Raw genomic sequence first — 20,162 nt, forward strand, 5'->3', positions numbered from 1 at the left:
CCTGACCTGGGAGCACAGGGAAGCCTGCACATGAGATGCCCTAGCTCCTGAGCTCCGTGGGTGCCAGGCTCTCCTGCCCATTGCTGATCATTACCCCTGGGCAGGAACCACCTGTTTCAAAAGGTACACAAGCTTGGTAGGGCATATATTAGTTCACACAGGATAAAGACCCTTGTGAAAGGAAAAAGACAAAAACTCAGGGCATCAGAAAGATACTCCCCACTGTAGTCATCAAAATCCCTCTCTCAGAGAGTTCCCAGGTTTGTTTCTGTTGCTACTGTGTGCAAGTGTCAGCACCCTGGGTGGAAACCCTGTGACTTGGAGAGACAGGTTAACAAATCATGCAAATAAACGTAAAATTCTTATGCACACAGAAAAGAGTCCCCAGAGAGTTAGTGACATTTGTCCTATCCCAGCAGTGGGCTCAAGGGAGTCCTTCACCACCACCTAGTGGCCTTGAGCCACCACAGCAGCAAACACAGAGAAGAGTGTAGCCCAGGGAAGCCTTAGCATTCTCACGTCCATCCCCCAACCTAGGAAGATCCTGTGCACACAGTGACAGTGAGACCTCCGCCCTTATAATTCAACCCATGTCCCAGGAAAGGGACACAGACTGATAGGGGTTGAATGAGACCCCAAAGTTTCAAGTATTAGAAACACCATCACAGTTGGGGTTGAGCTAAGAGGGTAGGAACTCCTATCATGGTCATTGAAAGTTGGGGCCCTTTAAGAGATGATTCGATTGTGAGGACTGTGTTAGTGAATGGATTGACCCATTCACACAGAAATGCGTGTGGTCCTCATGGCTTTAAAAGGAGCAAGTGAAGAGGTTTTCTCTCTCCCACAGCGATCCTCACTGTGTTACACCCTGCATTCCCATAGAGCCACCACCAAGGACAAGGACTTGACTTGATGTCTTCCCTGGTCTTTGGACTTCACAGCCTCCAAAGCCATAAGAAACGAAATGGCATTCCACATTCCTCGGTTTCAGGTATTTCTGTTATAAGCAGAGACGGACTTATTCACATCACCGAATGAGAGGCAGGAAAAAGGCTAAAACTTGAGGTTTGAAAGGAAGATACTGCCTGCTCTGGCTCATAAGAAAACACGACAGCCACCCCCGGCCACCAAAAGCAGAGCGTCCACGACCAATCACCAGGGACCCCGAAGCCTGGGACACACCCTCAATTTCTTCTCAGAGGGTCAGCAAGAGAAAGAGGTGTGGCCTCCCCAGGTGACCCCAGTAGGGTCACTGTGTGCAGAACTGCCTGCTTTTTCATGCCACACTGATCTTACCAAGTTGTGAACTGAGAACAGACGTCATGTAAGGTTGCACTGGGTTGGGGAAGGCATAGTTGATGGAGGAGGAAAAGACCAGTTATGACAGAGCAGGAAGGCTCTGATAAACTGTAGGAAGGATGCCTTCCAGAAGTCACTTCCTAGGACGGCTCCCTCATCCATTCAAGGTACAATGGTCTCATCATATCCCTCATCTTCATGGCCTAGAGTGCACCTCCGGGCACCCATGGCTCTGTCCACATTTCCTAGGAGGCCAGGACAGTGCCTCTATCAGCAAGCTCTGAGCCCCGATGGACCACTTTGAAAAGCAGCACAAGTGGGAACCACCTGTAGCCGGACACCGGACGAGCATGGACCCGCTCTTCGCTCCCTTCCACCCCTCAGCCTTCATTCCCTCGGGTCTCCCCATCTGGGTTCATCCAGCACTCATGCGGCCGGTGAGTCTTTCTGGAGCCCATCCCAGCTGAGACTGAGAGTTTCCAAACTTTTCAGTTGATAATGTGGTCTCTAAAATGAAAAATCAAAGTTTACTTTTGATTCAGTAAAACAAGTTAAAACAAATTAAAAATGCTCTTACTATAGAAGTGTGTACCTATAAGTTTTCTTCAAAGTCTTCATGCTCACTTTGTCCTGCAGGAACAGGACATGATGGAGGGAGTAGTTTCTACAGCTCATTCCCTTCTCAGCAGAAAGAGACGAGGAAGTAAAAGGACCAGGGATGAGGAGGCCCAGCAGCATTGTAACTTGAGACAGCCTAGATTGGAAGTTCAGAACCCCACCAAAGTGATGGCAAAGCTGACAGATGTTTGCCAAGAACAGCTTCAATGTTAGCATTTTAATACTACAAAATATCCTGGCAATGACATGTGCAGCCAGATACCGAGCAATCGCATAGCCTGAAGAGCCACTTAAGGTAATGATTGTGTCAAATCCCTGCCACCTGTCAGAAGCAAAGAATCTCACTGACTACTAGAAGAAGCCCTGATGCTTAATACAAAGTCCTTGTTTTCCACTGCAAGTGTTCCATCAGTGTTTATTCTTCAGTCACGATTCACACGGTCGATAGTTCAAATGGCAGGCCTTATTTGTCCCGACAGAGGACCCTGGTGAAGTTAGGAAACACCCAGTGTACCTATGAAGTTGCCATGGTGGCCCTATCCAGCCTACACCCCATCAACATAACCACAGCTCAGGCCCCAGCACACCTGGCACTCAGGTGCACAATCCTGGGCATCAGGGTGGAGGCCAGCAAGGGACACTAGAGGCAAGTTACAGTTCCTAGGCCTCAGGGATAGCCCACCCTCTCTTTCGCAAAGTGCAAGGGGTTGACTACTCTTCAGCCTCCTTTCCACAGCTGCGTCTCATGGATTTTAGTCTGATAAAGATTTTACAGGATGAACTCTTGGAATATGTACTCAGCATCTTCTTCCCAGAGAGCTTGACTGTAACACAGCCACGAAGCCTCAGCAGCCCGAAACTGAGCGGGGTCCATTGGGGGAAGGAGTCAGACTGGCACTGTGTTCTGCCAGGGCCCACTTGGGCTCACCAGCAGCTTCGGGATGGTTTGCAAGCAGAATGCTCAGCCTGTCAGTAGCACAGCCCGTTTCATCACAGCACCTGTGCTGACCAAAGAGCCCCTGTAGGATGCCATTTCCCCAGGTGGTAGAACATGGGTCTGGGGACCAAGGAGTTGAAGTTTGTCTCTCCCAATTGGCCCCAGTGACCCTTCTGGGTATTTAAGCCTTCCATGCCCACAAGGTCAAGTCCAGAAATCTAAGAGTCCTAGTACTAGATGCCTCCACAGTGGACTTGCGGTGTTGCCATGACATTTGGAGCTACTTCTGCCAGGAGACCAGGGAAATTTGCTGCTACATGAAAAGGCAAAGGGTAGCATATGGAGCTCATGTGAACCACCTGGCACTTCTGCACTTCCATGTACATGGTCTGGTGTAACTAGACAGTCATAGCCAATGTGGTCTAGAGAGCTCATTGGGGGATCAGACTTCTTAGAAATGAAGGTCTTGGTCACCCAAACAAGCACGTTAGAAGAGTGCAAGTGCTGAGTCGGTGTGAGAGACTCTAGCAGTGATGCTATAAGGAGACGGTGAAGGTCTAGTACGTCTTGGCCTGGCAGCCCTCAGACCAGCTGCAGCAGCAGTAGGAGTGTTGCAGTTACAGCTGCCCATGACTGGTAGCCATGGTGTTTGGCCTCTCGGGTCTTCCTATGCACAACAGCTCACTATGCAGCTGTGAGGAGCGTGGTTATGTTGGAGGAGAGTGCCAGCTGACCCTTGGGTTCTTGGGGTGGCCCCAAGTCGAAGCCTATGGGGCTCAGCCACTTCCATCCACTGTGGGATTCCTCACATGGGTTCCATTTGCTCCGGAGCTCCTCGGTGGGCTGGCAGCAAGTGTCAGGATGGCACTGTGGTCTTCCAGCTTCCCTGTGTGGAGTTCTACATATTTTGCATTCCGACATCCCCCAGCATCTCCTTCCTAGACAGGTCCACAGTACTGCCACCACTGGACATCAGTGACAGTGGAGTCCACGTGGCCCTGAGGGTGGGCAGCAGTCTGATGTGTGAGGGCCTCCGCTGTAGCCCACCTGGAAAATATTGGGCTCTCCTGGTAAGAGGTGGTGGTTATCATGAGGATAGGGACCCACACTGACATAGCCTCATGGTTTTTGGTACCAAGCATGGGTCCTATGGGTGCCCATCTGAGTCCTCCCTGTTCCGTGAGTCTCAGTCATTAGGCTCCTTCTCAAAGTTTGAATCTGACACTGCATCAGGGTTCCAAAGTGTTTCATGAGAGAATCAACATCCAAAATAAAAATGTGTGTGTCTCCACAGCAGAAAAGCTGGGCACACTTCTTGGTAAGAAGTGAGATGTTTTTGGTATGTGAAGATCTTGCCACTCTCTCAGCATCGTGCACGTGACCACATTCTAGATTCACTAATTAAGAACAGAGGGGAGAAAGGTCACATTCCACAAGTGAATTGAGTGGCAGTAGCCATAGGTGAAGCATTTTTAGACATTCTGTAAAGACATTATTTGGACCCCTTTATGGCCATCCTTGTCCATCTCTGGTCAAGAAAACTGACTCTGTTTTCCTTTGCTGACCATTCGTGATGCCCTCAGGCTGTCAGCAAAACAGTAATATTTGCCACGATTTTACAAATGACTAGTGTTTCTTTTGCCCCTCAGACTTCTGATTAAGCCTGACCCTCAGAATCGTGACTTGGTTTTCTGGTGCCAAGCTCCCACCCTTGATTCTGGTGTCATCTGACAGACTCTTCCAATCAGAAGCAGTTGACTGTCAAATTGGACTGTCAGCTTCAGCAGAAGATTAGATCAATAGCAGAGGAACTCCGAGCAGCAAGGCCACTTGTAGGACCTCCCAGGAAACTGCCAGTTGAAGTGCCAGCGTGGACCACTGGGCATGCTTTCATGTCTATATTGTGTCTCATTGAGAGCTTTAGAGTTTGTTCAGGTGGCCACAGGTAATATAGAGCAAACCAGGAATCCTGCACTCAGGACTTCATAGTATATCCCTATGCCTTAAGTGCTCTAACGAAATCAGATTCAGAACCAAGTTCAGGTGTGGTGTCTGCTACCTTACAGACTGTGATCTGTCCCACTGACCTTTCTCAGTTTGTCGAGAGAAGTAATCGTTTGGCATCAGAATCCTTCTTCACTATCATATGACAATTTTACTCCTGCCTTTGCCAGATAAGCTTTTAAAATTGTGTTTCCCATGTCAAGTTTCTGATTTTATATTACACAAAAATGTCTCGGTCATCTCCAATTTCCTATCATTTTCAAACCCTTACTTCCCTTTCACGTAATGGTGCTGTGCAAGGAAAAGTTTTGTATTCAGGATCCCTACTAGGGGAAAGGGAATGAGTGGGGAATTAAAATAAGTGGCTCTAAAGGCTTCTCCAACTGCACTGTTTTGCCTCTGGAACACCCTGCCGTGTGCTGGCATCTGACTGACTGGGTTCCGTGTGCATTTGCACCTCACTGCATCTGACTGATTTTGTTCCATGTGCATTTGCTGTTATCTACATCTGACTGACTGGGTTCCATGTGCATTTACTCTTCACTATACCATAATGATTGGGTTCCATGTGCCCTTGCTCTTACTGCATCTGACTGATTGAGATCCATGTACATTTGCAGTGAAGAGCAAATGCACACGGAACTCAATCAGTCAGATTCATTAACTGATGCGATTATCCCGTGATAAAAGCGGGGTCTGGAGCTCAGCAGTCCTCAGTTCGTTCCTGCAGCCGAGAACACAGAATGAAGGAGGGCATGAGCCAGCGAGAGCGGGAGAGCCAGCAAAGGCACTTGGGGGACTTGGTGGCAGTGGCAGCAATGGTGGTGGAGAAGCAGGCGCACCTCAGTCCGCAAGCTGAGTGGCCTGCCCTCCGCCATCCAGATGTCCCCCGTGGTGGCCACTACCTTCCCACCTACAAGCCTGGCCGCCCTGGCCACCACAGGATCCGAGTCCGGGGGGTTAGCCGCTCCCCAGTCAAAAGGAAAAGCAAGTCTTCAGGGAGAAGCAAGTCTCCTGCGAGTAGGAGAAGCCGGAGTCCTCACCACTCAGTAGTCACTGTGAAGCAGGAATGTGAGGAACACCCCCGAAGAGGGCGGGCGGATGGGCAGCACCGGGAACCCTCAGAACAGGAGCACAGGAGAGCTAGGGACAGTGACCCGGAGAGATGGCCGGGCCATTCCCACCGAAGGACAGCCTGGAACAAGAGGCCGGGGTGCTGGCAGGTGCAGGATCGTGACATGCAGACCCCACAGGCTCAGGAGGAAGAGCGGGAGTGGTGTCATGCCAGACGCCAGGAGCATCACCAGAAGACGGAAGCTCGTGGCAGAGGTGATGACTCTCCGGAGGTGTCCCCTCCACCTGGTGGCAACAATAAAGAAAAAGTGGCGCCCGTTGAAGAAAACCCCAGCTCTGAGCTTTCTGGGGCACTTCTTGAGGACACCAACACCTTCAGGGGTATGGTCATTAAGTATAGCGAGCCCCCGGAAGCACGTATCCCCAAAAGACGGTGGAGGCTCTACCCCTTTAAAAACGATGAGGTACTTCCCGTCCTGTGCGTCCATCGACAAAGCGCCTACCTGCTGGGTCGACATCGCCGCGTCGCAGACATTCCACTTGACCACCCCTCCTGCTCGAAGCAGCACGCGGTCTTCCAGTGTCGCCTTGTGCATTACACCCGCGCTGATGGCACAGCTGGCCGTGGGGTGAAGCCCCACATTATTGACCTCGGCTCAGGAAACGGAACATTCTTGAACAACAAACGTATTGAGCCACAGAGATACTATGAGCTGAAAGAAAAGGATGTGCTTAGATTTGGGTTCAGTAGCTGGGAGTATGTCTTACTCCATGAGTCATCGGACACTTCTGAGGTGGACAGAAAAGAGGAGGACGTCTGCGAGGAGCAGTAAATGTCCGACAGCTAGAAAACTAAGGAACCACCCAAACTGCCTGACACCTTTCCCTGCCTGGAAGGCTTTGGGATCGAACCAAATGGCGCTGTGGCGCTCTCTGTAATGCCACCTACTGCCTTGTGTCATTCCTCTGTTGCTGACCCACTTATTTGATGGTTTAAGAACACTGACTTCTGTTTGGAACTTTGTTCTGTGGCACACCAGCCACACGCCTGTGGACATTTGTTTCGGAACAGTCTCAATTATAACACACTGTGTTTTAGGAGAAGCATTGTGGCTTCAGTTGCTTCCAGGACTGCTGCCTAGGAAACTAGGAACCCTCGGTTAAAGGGGAATTGTGGCTTGTTCTCTTTGTACACTTACTTTACTTAGATACTTGTTAAGCTTTGTGGAGCAGGTGGTTTTGCTTGGGGGGCAAATCCCTGAGCAGAGAATCCTATTAAGCTTTGGTTATCACCAACACAACTTCCAGTATATACCAAAGCTTTGACCTAGTGGATCTAAAGAGTCATAGAAGCTGATTACACACTTAGTTTTTGGGTGGGTGGGAGTTTAATACATAACCTCATTATCGACTGTTTAACTTAAACAGATGCTTTATGGCACCTCCTAAAGCATATGATGTATAGGAAGATCATGGCTGCTCCCATAGGTGTTGATTTAATGTCACAAAGGCTGAAATGGGTTGTGGATCTATTTCCTATGAGAGAATTCCTGATTTCTCTGGGGATATTGTACTTAAGACTGACCATCATTATCTCTTCTTAAATTTTGCATTTTTATTCAAATGTTATCTTCTGTTTTTCCTTGGGAAATACACTGGCACTTACATAGCACGGCCATTACTTTCTTCTAAACATTTGTATATGAGTAACTTACATGTTTCTACACATTACATGTTTTTAAAAATTTGTACAGAGATGTTACATTTATGCTGCCAAGGCTGAAAAGCAGAGGAATCAAGAGTGCTTCCAAATTTCCGCCAGAAGAATATACGCAAGTTAGAAAGACAACTGGTGCACAGAAAAAGATGAAAGACAAGGTCATTTACAGCACATACACTGCCTGGATCCAAAGGAAGTTACGAATGCAGATGACACAGACCTGCAGAGACCAGATGAAGAAGCTATTAAAGAGATTCCAGAAAAGACAGGAGCAGCCTTAGAGAAACCGTATGGCAGAAGGTTGCCACAGCCAGGCCACTGGGCGCAGCTGATAAATTGGCTAATGCACACTATATGCGATACAGCTCAGCTCAGAAAGGAGCGGCTTTCAACACTCGAGCTACAAAGAGGGTTATTCAGATAGCAGAAATGCAGACAGATAACATGGAGCCACCATGGTTTAAGACTAACAAGAAAATTCCCCAGGGACCACCTTCTCCTCCTGCACCTGTCATATGTTCCCCTGGCAGACAGATGACTGTAAGGGAACAACGGGAGTGGAAGATTCCTCCCTGTATTTCTAACTGGAAAAACGCAAAGGGTTACACGATCCCACTGGACAAACGTCTGGCTGCGGATGCAACAGGACTACAGACAGTACACATCGGTGAGAAGTTTGCCAAACTCACCCAAGCCCTCTACATGGCTGAGCGCAAGGCTCGAGAAGCTGTGGAAATGCGTGCCCAGGTAGAGAGAAAGATGGCTCACAAAGTAAAGGAGAGACGTGAAGAGAAACTCAGAGAAATGGCCCAGAAAGCCAGGGAGAGGAGAGCTGGGACCAAAACCCATGTGGAGAAAGAGGAGAGGGAGGACATCCGGCATGACAGGCGAAAAGAGAGACAGCGTGCCCGGAACCTGCCCACGGCAGCGCCAGAGAAGAGGCTGAAAGTACAGAGAAGCGGAATTTGGGATGTGACCGAAGTCATTGCTCTCAGTATGGCCAATCCTCGGACGTCCAGTGAAGTTCAGTACGACCACAGGCTCTTTGACCGATCCCAAGGGGTGGACAGTGGATTTGCAGGTGCACAAGATGAACTTTACAATGTGTATGATGGAGCCTGGAGAGGTGGTAAGGGCATGGCTCAGATCATTTACAGGCCCAGCCAAAATCTGAGCAAGGACGTGTGTGCTGATGACCTAGAAGCCAGAATAAAGAGCAACAGATTTCTTCCCGACCAGGAGGTTTCTGCTTCAGACCCAAGGCAGAGAGGCCGAGAAGGACCAGTTCCGTTTGAGGAAGATCCTTTTGGTTGGGGAACTTTTTGGAAGAAGCCAAACAGCACGGGGCCTCTAAGCGACCCTCAGAGAGCAGCAGCCCCAGGGAACGTGAGCACGAACGCAAGAGGAGGAGGAAGCAATAGACGCACATCTCTTCAGAGTAAACGAACTATCACCCAGAAACCTGAGGATGTGAATCTTAGGGGGGCCCAGTTTGTAAAGGCTCAGGATGAAAACCCAGTCCAGGTGCCAGATTCCAGCGCTTCTTTATATCACGGCAGAAAGGGGGATTAGAACTTTCTACTTAGACATTTCATTTTGTTCAAAGAGTGGGTTGTGTTTGTGCTTCCCCTGCCTTTTGTCTTTTTTAGAACTCACATCCCCACACACGAACTGAAGACCATTTCCCATTGTGGGGCTCTGGTAGTTGGGGTCAACCTGTTGTTAAGAACAACTGCTTCTGAGTAGAGTCACACCTGCATGAGCAGGGTCGTGTTCCCATACTAGAGCTGTCCTGCCCCGTGAATTCTCCCCCTGTTGAGGTCTGTGTTATTTTGGAGTAACGAGAATGAGCTCTTGTTTTGTTCAGCAATTTGATTCAAATAAAAACATTTAGACAAAAAAATAAAGTTTCTCATTAATGATAAAAACATGTTGTGCCTGAGGTCATGTGAGTGTAACAGGAGATGATCTCATGGGAAGAAGCCAGTTCAATCACCTAGTGCCCAGCCCCCGACCTGGGAGCACAGGGAAGCCCGCGCAGGATGTGCCCTTGCTATCCAGCCCATCTGTGATTGCTCCCCCGGGCAGGAATCACCTATTTCAAAAGAGACACAAGCTTGGCAGGGGGTATGTTACTTCCCACAGGATAGAGAACCCTGTGAAGGGACAAAGACAAAAAGTGAGGCCTCCATAAAGAGACTCCCCAATATGGTCATCAAAATCCCTCTTTTGCAGAGTTCTCAGAGATGTTTCTGTTGCTACTGGGTGCAGGTGTCAGCACCATGAGAGTAAACCCTGTGACTAGGGGAGACAGGTTAACCAATCATGCAAATAAAGGTAAAACCCCTGCATCACAAAAAAAGAGTCCCCAGAGAGGCAGTGACGTTTGTCCCGTCCGAGTAGTGGACTCAGGGTGTCCTTTGGCACCACCGTGACACCTTGAAGCGCGACAACAGCAAACACAGAGATGAGTAGCCCGGGGAAGCCTTCGCATTCTGAAGTCCATTCCCCACCCTAGGAAGATCCTGTGCACACAGTGACAATGAGACCTCCGCCTTTAGAAATCCACCCATGCCCCAGGAAAGGGACACAGACTGATAGGGGTTGAAGAAGACCCCAACATTGCATGTATTGGAAACGCCATCACAGTCGGGGTTGAGCTTAGAGTGTAGGAACACGTATCGTGGTCATTGAAACTTGGGGCGCTTTAAGAGATGATTCGATTGTGTGGTCTCTGTTAGTGAATGGATCCACCCATTCACACAGCAATGGGTGTGGTTCCGATGGCTTTAAAAGGAACAAGTGAAGAGGTTTGCTCTCTCCCTCAGGGAACCTCACCGTGTAACACCCTGCATTGCCGTGGAGCCACCACCAAGGACAGGGTCCTCACTCGATATCTTCCCTGGTCTTTGCACTTCCCAGCCTCCAAAACCATAAGAAATGAAACATCTTTACACATTCCCCAGGTTTACATATTTCTGTTATAAGCGGAGATGGACTGACACATGTCACGCTATGAGATGAGGGGAAAAAAGCTAAAACTTGAGTTTTGAAAGTAAGACACTGCCTGCTCTGGCTTATAAGAAAGCATGAGAGCCACCACCGACCTCTGAAAGCAGAGCCTCCAGCATCGAGCACCAGGGACCCCGCAGCCTGGGACACATCCTCGATTTGCTGTCAGAGGGTCAGCGAGAGAAAGAGGTGTGGCCTCCCCAGGTGACCCCAGTAGGGTCACTGTGCGCAGAACTGCCTGCTTTTGCACGCCACACTGATCTTACCAAGTTGTGAACTGAGAACAGACGTCACGTAAGGTTGCACTGGGTTGGGGAAGGCATAGTTGATGGAGGAGGAAAAGACCAGTTATGACAGAGCAGGAAGGCTCTGAGAAAGTGTAAGAAGGATGCCTTCCAGAAGTCACTTCCTAGGACGGCTCCCTCATCCATTCAAGGTACAATGGTCTCATCATATCCTTCCTCTTTGTGGCCCAGAACCCAACTCTGGGCACCCATGGCTCTGTCCACATTCCTAGGAGGCCAGGCCGGTGCCTCCACCAGCAAGCTCTGAGCCCCGACGGACCACTTTGAAAAGCAGCACAAGTGGGAACCACCTGTGGCCGGACACCGGACGAGCATGGACCCGCTCTTCCCTCTCTTCCACCTCTCAGCCTTCATTCCCTCGGGTCTCCCCATCTGCGTTCATCCAGCACTCATGCGGCCGGTGAGTCTTTCAGGAGCCCATCTCAGCTGAGACTGAGTGTTTCCAACCTTTCGAGTTGATCATGTGGTCTCTAAAATGACAAATCCAAGTTTACTTTTGATTCATTGAGACAAATAAAAACAAACTCAAAATGCTCTTACTCTACAGGTGTGTGCCGATAGGTCTTCCTCGATAAGTCTTCATGCTCACTTTGACTAGAACGAACAGGACAAGATGGAGGGATTGCTTTCTCCAGCGCATTCCCTTCTCAGCAGGAAGAGAAGAGGAAGTAAAAGGGCCAGGGATGAGGAGGCCCAGCAGCATTGACACTTCCCACTGCAAGGCCTATGGAGAAGCAGAGAAGGCCTAGGTTGGAAGTCCAGAACAGCACTCAAGGGATGGCAAAGCTGACAGATGTTTGTCAAGAACGGATTCAATGTTAGCATTTTAACACTATGAAATATCCTGGCAATGACATGTGCAGCCGGACACCGAGCAATCGCATAGCCTCACGAGCCATTTCAGGTAATGATTGTGTCAAATCCCTGCCACCTGGCAGAAGCAAAGGATCTCACTGTCTACTAGAAGAAGCCCTGATGCTTAGTACAAAGTCCTTGTTTTCCACTGCAAGTGTTCCATCAGTGTTTATTCTTCAGTCACGAGTCACACGGTCGAAAGTTCAAACAGCCAGCCTTATTTGTCCCCACAGAGGACCCTGGTGAAGTTAAGAAAAACCGGCGGACCTACAAAATTGCCGTGGTGGTCCTACCCAGCCTACACCCCCATCAGCGTGACCACGGCCCAGCCCCCAGCACACCTGGCACTCAGGTGGACAATCCTGGGTATCAGGCTGGAGGCCGGCAGGGGATGCTAGAGGCAAGTTACAGTTCCTAGGCCTCAGGGACAGCCCACCCTCTCCCTCTTGCAGTGCAAGGGGTTGACTACTCTTCAGCCTCCTTGCGAACAGCGGCATCACATGGATTTTAGTCTGATAAAGGTCTTACAGGATGAACACTTTTGCAATATATACTCAGTATCTCTTTCTCAGGAAGCTCGACTGCACCACGGCCAAGAGGCATCGCCAGCGCGAGACTCAGCGGGGCCCATGGAAGGAAGGAGTCCGACTGGCGCTGTCCTCGGCCACGGCCTACCCGGGCTCACCAGCAGCTTCAGGATGGTTTGCCAGCAGAGCGTCCAGCCTGCTATGTGCATAGCACATTTCATCACAGCACCTGTACTGACCTGACAGCCCCTAAAGGATGCCATTTCTCCATGTGATAGAACATGGGTCGGGAGACTGAAGAGTGGAAGTTTACCTCTCATTGCCAGCCCCAGTGATCCAACCAGGTCTTTAAGCCTTCCGTCCCCACAAGTTCAGGTCCAGAAATCTAACTGCCCTGGCTCTAGATGCTTCCACAGGGGACTCGCAATGTTGCCAGCTCCTTTGGAGCTCCTTCTGCCAGGAGACCAGGGAAAGTTCGGGCTATGTGAAAAAGCAAAGGGTAGGATATGGAGCTCACGTGAGTCACTGGGCACTTCTGTGCTTGAATGCATAGGGTCAGGCGTAACTAGATGGTCACAGGCAATGTGGCCTGGAGAGGTCACTGGGAGACCAGACTTCTTAGGAAAGAAGAACTTGGTCCCCCCAAAATGCGAGTTAGCATAGTGCAAGTGCTGAGTGGGTGTGAGAGACTGTAGCAGTGATGCTACAAGGAGACAGCAAAGGTCTAGTACATCTTGGTGGCCCTCAGACCAGAAGCAACAGCAGCAGGAGCATGGCGATTACAGCTGCCCATGACTGGTCGCCGTGACATTGTACCACTCGGCTCCCCTTTTACGAAACAGCACACACTGCAGCTGTCAGGAGCGTGGTTATGCTGGAGGAGAGTGCCTGCTGACCCTGAGGTTCTTGGGGTGGCCCCAAGCCGAAGCCCAGGGGGCTCAGCCACTTCCATCCACTGTGACATTCCTCACATGCATGGTATCTGCTCCAGAGCTCCTCGGTGGGCTGGCACATACCATCAGGTTGGCATTGTGGTCTTCCAGCTTCCCTGTGCAGAGTCCTACATATTTTGCATTCCTACTTCCCTCAGCACCTCCTTCCCAGACAGCCCCACAGCACCCCCAGCACTGCACATCAGTGGCGGTGGAGTCCACACGGCCCCCAGGGTGGGCAGCAGTCCGATGTGTGAGGGCCTCCGCTGTAGCCCACCTGGAAAATATTGGGCTCTCCCGGTTAGAGGTGGTGGTTGGCACGAGCATAGGGACCCACACTGAGCGGGGAACACAGCCTCATCCTTTCTGGTACGTAGCACAGGTCCCATGGGTGCCTGTCCGAGCCTGGCCTGTACCATGAGTCTCCGTCAGTAGGCTCCATCTCAAACTTTGAATCGGACACTGCATCAGGGTTCCAACGTCGTTCATGAGAGAGTCAACAACCAAAATCAACATGTGTGTGCCTGCACATCACAGAAGCTCGGCAGACTTCCTGTCAAGAAGCGAGATGATCTTGGTGTGTGAAGACCTTGCCACTGTCGCATCGTCGTGCACGTGACCACATTCTCGATTCACTAAGTAAGAACAAAGAGGGAGAAGGCCACGTTCCACAAGTGAATTGAGTGGCAGCAGCCACAGGTGAAGCCTCTCTAGACACTCTGTAGAGACATTACTTGGACCCGTTTTATGGCCGTCCTTGTCCATCTCTGGTCAAGAAAACTGACTGTGCCTGCCTTTGCTGACCATTTACAATGCTCTCAGGCTGTCAGCCAAACAGTAATATTTGCCAAGTTTGTGGGAATGACTAGTCTTTCTCTACTGCCTCAGACTTCTGATTGAGCCTGACCCTCAGCATCGTGACTCGGATGTCCAGCGCCAAGCTCCCAGCCTTGTTTCTAGTGTCAACACACAGATTCTTCCGATCAGAGTCAGTTGACTGTCAAGTGGGTCCTTTGGCTCCGGCAGAAGATTAGATCAATAGCAGAGGAACTCTGAGCAGCAAGGCCACTTGTAGGACCACCCAGGAAACTGCCACTTGAAGTGCCAGCGTGGACCACTGGGCATGCTTAACCAGTGTTTCATGTCTATAAAGTGTCTTATTGAGAGCTTCAGACTTTGTTCAGATGGCCACGGGTAATACAGAGCTACCCAGCAAGCCTGCACTCAGCATTTCATAGTATATCCCTGTGCCTTAAGTGCTCTAACAAAATCAGATTCAGAACCAAGTTCAGGGCTGCTGTCTGCGGCCTTCCAGACTGTCATCTGTCCCACTGACCTTTCTCAGTTTGTAGAGAAGAGTAATCGTTTGGCATCGGAAACTTTCCTCAATATCGTATAACAATTTTACTCCTCCCTTACGCCAGATACTGTGTTAAAATTGTGGTTCCCATGTCAAGCTTCCAATTTTGTGTTACGTAAAAATGTCTCATTGAGTCTCCAATTCCCCGTCATATCAAAACCCCCACTGCCCTTTCACGTAATGGTGCTGTCCAAGGAAAAGTTTCATATTCGGGATCGCTACGAGGGGAAAGAGAAAGAGTGGGGAATCAAATTAAGTGTCTTGAAAGGCATCTCCGGCTTTGTCATTGTGCCTCGGGAATGCCCTGTCATGTGCCGGCACCTGACTGATTGAGTTGTGTGCGCATTTCCTCTTCAGTGATGCGATTATCCCGTGATAAGAGCAGAGTCTCAGGGCTGGCTGGTTCAGTTCGTCAGAGCGAGGGGCTGACCACGGCAAGGTCAAGCGGGGGATCCCTGTGACAGGCAGCTGCCAACCGCAAAGAAAAAGTTAGGTCTGGTCAGAACGACAGCACAGTGTCCTCGTGCTCCAAGAGCCACAAGTCCAGGAAGGCCTTTGAGCCAGGGTGCCTGCACAGCGCTGGCCACTTCCTTTCCGCTGCTGGTCACCTGGAAAGACCGGCTCCGCTGTGCTGTCCCTGGTGCTGGCAGCAGTGACAGAAGATGACACTCCCCAGCTTGTTACCGGCACCGACCCAGCGGTCCGACGACCAGCCTGAGGCTGCGGAAAAGGCCACCTCCCAGAGGTCGTGGAGGACCTCACCCGTCTCCTCCCGAAGAGGACCTCCCCCATATGGGTGCCAGGAAGGATGGCTGCCCCAGTTATTGAAGGATTTTGGAGATGGAGGTGCTTTTCCAGAGATCCACGTGGCCCAGTATCCCCTGGATATGGGACAGAGGAAAACAATGTCAAATGCGCTGGCCATTCAGGTGGATCCTGAAGGAAGAATGAAGTACAACGCAATTGCTCGACAAAGACAGGTGAGAGACAAGGTCATTTGCAGCACATACACTGGCCTGGTTCCAAAGGAAGTTACGAATGCAGATGACACAGACCTGCAGAGACCAGATGAAGAAGCTATTAAAGAGATAACAGAGAAGACACGAGCAGTCTTAGAGAAATCCGTATGGCAGAAGGTTGCCACCTCCAGGCCACTGGGCGCCGTTGATAAACTGGCTCCAGCTCGGTATATCCGATACAGCCCAGCTCAGCAAGGAGGGCCTTTCAACTCTGGAGCTACACAGAGGATTATTCGCATGGCAGAAATGCGGACAGATCCCATGGAGCCTCCAAGGTTTAAGACTAACAAGAAAATTCCCCGGGGACCACCTTCTCCTCCTGCACCTGTCATGTGTTCCCCTAGCAGACAGATGACTGTAAGGGAACAACGGGAGTGGAAGATTCCTCCCTGCATTTCTAACTGGAAAAACGCAAAGGGTTACACGATCCCACTGGACAAACGTCTGGCTGCGGATGCAACAGGACTACAGACAGTACACATCGGTGAGAAGTTTGCCAAACTCACCCAAGCCCTCTACACGGCTGAACGCAAGGCTCGAGAAGCTGTGGAAACGCGTGCCCAGGTAGAGAGAAAGATGGCTCACAAAGCCAAGGAGAGACGTGAAGAGAAACTCAGAGAAATGGCCCAGAAAGCCAGGGAGAGGAGAGCTGGGACCAAAACCCATGTGGAGAAAGAGGCGAGGGAGGAAATCTGGCATGACAGGCGAAAAGAGAGACAGCGTGCCCGGAAACTGCCCACGGCAGCGCCAGAGAAGAGGCTGAAAGTACAGAGAAGCGGAATTCGGGATGTGACCGAAGTCATTGCTCTCAGTATGGCCAATCCTCGGACGTCCAGTGAAGTTCAGTACGACCACAGGCTCTTTGACCGATCCCAAGGGGTGGACAGTGGATTTGCAGGTGCACAAGATGAACTTTACAATGTGTATGATGGAGCCTGGAGAGGTGGTCAGGGCATGGCCCAGATCATTTACAGGCCCAGCCAAAATCTGAGCAAGGATGTGTGTGCTGATGACCTAGAAGCCAGAATAAAGAGCAACAGATTTCTTCCCGACCAGGAGGTTTCTGCTTCAGACCCAAGGCAGAGAGGCCGAGAAGGACCAGTTCCGTTTGAGGAAGATCCTTTTGGTTTGGGCAACTTTTTGGAAGAAGCCAAACAGCACGGGGCCTCTAAGCGACCCTCAGAGAGCAGCAGCCCCAGGAAACGTGAGCACGAACGCAAGAGGAGGAGGAAGGAACAGACGCACATCTTTTCAGAGTAAACGAACTATCACCCAGAAGCCTGAGGATGTGAATCGTAGGGGAGCCCAGTTTGTAAAGGCTCAGGATGAAAACCCAGTCCGGGTGCCAGATTCCAGCGCTTCTTTATATCACGGCAGAAAGGGGGATCACAACTTTCTACTTAGACATTTCATTTTGTTCAAAGAGTGGGTTGTGTTTGTGCTTCCCCTGCCTTTTGTCATTTTTAGAACTCACATCCCCACACACGAACTGAAGACCATTTCCCATTGTGGGGCTCTGGTAGTTGGGGTCAACCTGTTGTTAAGAACAACTGCTTCCGAGTAGAGTCACACCTGCATGAGCAGGGTCGTGTTCCCATACTAGAGCTGTCCTGCCCCGTGAATTCTCCCCCTGTTGAGGTCTGTGTTATTTTGGAGTAACGAGAATGAGCTCTTGTTTTGTTCAGCAATTTGATTCAAATAAAAACATTTATACAAAAAAATAAAGTTTCTCATTAATGATAAAAACATGTTGTGCCTGAGGTCATGTGGGTGTAACAGGAGATGATCTCATGGGAAGAAGCCAGTTCAATCACCTAGTGCCCAGCCCCCGACCTGGGAGCACAGGGAAGCCCGCGCAGGACGTGCCCTTGCTCTTCAGCCCATCTGTGATTGCTCCCCCGGGCAGGAATCACCTATTTCAAAAGAGACACAAGCTTGGCAGGGGGTATGTTACTTCCCACAGGATAGAGAACCCTGTGGAGGGACAAAGACAAAAAGTGAGGCCTCCATAAGGAGGCTCCCCAATATGGTCATCAAAATCCCTCTTTTGCAGAGTTCCCAGAGATGTTTCTGTTGCTACTGGGTGCAGGTGTCAGCACCCTGAGAGGAAACCCTGTGACTAGGGCGACAGGTAAACCAATCATGCAAATAAAGGTAAAACCCCTGCATCACAAAAATAGAGTCCCCAGAGAGGCAGTGACTTTTGTCCCATCCCAGTAGGGGACTCAGGGGAGTCCTTTGGCACCACCGTGACGCCTTGACGCGCGACAACAGCAAACACAGAGATGAGTAGCCCGGGGAAGCCTTCGCATTCTGAAGTCCATTCCCCACCCTAGGAAGATCCTGTGCACACGGTGACAATGAGACCTCCGCCTTTAGAAATCCACCCATGCCCCAGGAAAGGGACACAGACTGATAGGGGTTGAAGAAGACCCCAACGTTGCATGTATTGGAAACGCCATCACAGTCGGGGTTGAGCTTAGAGTGTAGGAACTCGTATCGTGGTCATTGAAACTCGGGGCGCTTTAAGAGATGATTCAATTGTGTGGTCTGTGTTAGTGAATGGATCCACCCATGCACACAGCAATGGGTGTGGTTCCGATGGCTTTAAAAGGAACTAGTGAAGAGGTTTGCTCTCTCCCTCAGGGAACCTCACCGTGTAACACCCTGCATTGCCGTGGAGCCACCACCAAGGACAGGGACCTCACTCGATATCTTCCCTGGTCTTTGCACTTCCCAGCCTCCAAAACCATAAGAAATGAAACATCTTTACACATTCCCCAGGTTTACATATATCTGTTATAAGCGGAGACGGACTGACACACATCACGCTATGAGATGAGGGGAAGAAAGCTAAAACTTGAGTTTTGAAAGTAAGATACTGCCTGCTCTGGCTTATAAGAAAGCATGACAGCCACCCCCGACCACTGAAAGCAGAGCCTCCAGGATCGAGCACCAGGGACCCCGCAGCCTGGGACACATCCTCGATTTGCTGTCAGAGGGTCAGCGAGAGAAAGAGGTGTGGCCTCCCCAGGTGACCCCAGTAGGGTCACTGTGCGCAGAACTGCCTGCTTTTGCACGCCACACTGATCTTACCAAGTTGTGAACTGAGAACAGACGTCACGTAAGGTTGCACTGGGTTGGGGAAGGCATAGTTGATGGAGGAGGAAAAGACCAGTTATGACAGAGCAGGAAGGCTCTGAGAAAGTGTAAGAAGGATGCCTTCCAGAAGTCACTTCCTAGGACGGCTCCCTCATCCATTCAAGGTACAATGGTCGCATCATATCCCTCCTCTTTGTGGCCCAGAGCCCACCTCTGGGCACCCGTGGCTCTGTCCACATTCCTAGGAGGCCAGGCCGGTGCCTCCACCAGCAAGCTCTGAGCCCCGACGGACCACTTTGAAAAGCAGCGCAAGTGGGAACACCCTGTGGCCGGACACCGGACGAGCATGGACCCGCTCTTCCCTCTCTTCCACCTCTCAGCCTTCATTCCCTCGGGTCTCCCCATCTGCGTTCATCCAGCACTCATGCGGCCGGTGAGTCTTTCTGGAGCCCATCTCAGCTGAGACTGAGTGTTTCCAACCTTTCGAGTTGATCATGTAGTCTCTAAAATGACAAATCCAAGTTTACTTTTGATTCAGTGAGACAAATAAAAAGAAACTGAAAATGCTCTTACTCTACAGGTGTGTGCCCATAGGTCTTCCTCGATAAGTCTTCATGCTCACTTTGTCTTGAACGAACAGGACAAGATGGAGAGAGTGCTTTCTCCAGCGCATTCCCTGCTCAGCAGGAAGAGATGAGGAAGTAAAAGGGCCAGGGATGAGGAGGCCCAGCAGCATTCACACTTCCCACTGCAAGGTCTATGGACAAGCAGAGAAGGCCTAGGTTGGAAGTCCAGAACCCCACCCAAGGGATGGCAAAGCTGACAGATGTTTGTCAAGAACGGATTCAATGTTAGCATTTTAACACTACGAAATATCCTGGCAATGACATGTGCAGCCGGACACCGAGCAATCGCATAGCCTCACGAGCCATTTCAGGTAATGATTGTGTCAAATCCCTGCCACCTGGCAGAAGCAAAGGATCTCACTGTCTACTAGAAGAAGCCCTGATGCTTAGAACAAAGTCCTTGTTTTCCACTGCAAGTGTTCCATCAGTGTTTACTCTTCAGTCACGAGTCACACGGTCGAAAGTTCAAACAGCCAGCCTTATTTGTCCCCACAGAGGACCCTGGTGAAGTTAAGAAAAACCGGCGGACCTACGAAATTGCCGTGGTGGTCCTACCCAGCCTACACCCCCATCAGCGTGACCCCGGCCCAGCCCGCAGCACACCTGGCACTCAGGTGCACAATCCTGGGCATCAGGCTGGAGGCCGGCAGGGGACGCTAGAGGCAAGTTACAGTTCTTAGGCCTCAGGGACAGCCCACCCTCTCCCTCTTGCAGTGCAAGGGGTTGACTGCTCTTCAGCCTCCTTGCGAACAGCTGCATCACATGGATTTTA

General features: G+C 50.5%; 2 protein-coding genes and 1 pseudogene across 2 annotated transcripts; all 3 read left to right on the forward strand.

Annotated features, from left to right (window-relative positions):
- The first annotated feature begins 4,717 nt into the window (after positions 1 to 4,717).
- Positions 4,718 to 6,779, forward strand: LOC134386120 (smad nuclear-interacting protein 1-like). Its single transcript, XM_063108151.1, has one exon. The coding sequence runs from the start codon at positions 5,602 to 5,604 to the stop codon at positions 6,763 to 6,765; it is 1,164 nt and encodes a 387-aa protein (XP_062964221.1). The 5' UTR covers positions 4,718 to 5,601; the 3' UTR covers positions 6,766 to 6,779.
- Positions 6,780 to 7,699: 920 nt separating this feature from the next.
- On the forward strand, positions 7,700 to 9,164 carry LOC134386119 (SNW domain-containing protein 1-like; annotated as a pseudogene).
- Positions 9,165 to 15,206: 6,042 nt separating this feature from the next.
- Positions 15,207 to 16,922, forward strand: LOC134385658 (SNW domain-containing protein 1-like). Its single transcript, XM_063107411.1, has one exon. It carries the CDS (start codon positions 15,306 to 15,308, stop codon positions 16,920 to 16,922), a length of 1,617 nt encoding a protein of 538 aa, XP_062963481.1. The 5' UTR covers positions 15,207 to 15,305.
- The last annotated feature ends 3,240 nt before the right edge of the window (positions 16,923 to 20,162 follow it).

The sequence above is a fragment of the Cynocephalus volans genome, chromosome 9 (genome assembly GCF_027409185.1).
Source record: "Cynocephalus volans isolate mCynVol1 chromosome 9, mCynVol1.pri, whole genome shotgun sequence".
Classification (NCBI taxonomy): domain Eukaryota; kingdom Metazoa; phylum Chordata; class Mammalia; order Dermoptera; family Cynocephalidae; genus Cynocephalus; species Cynocephalus volans.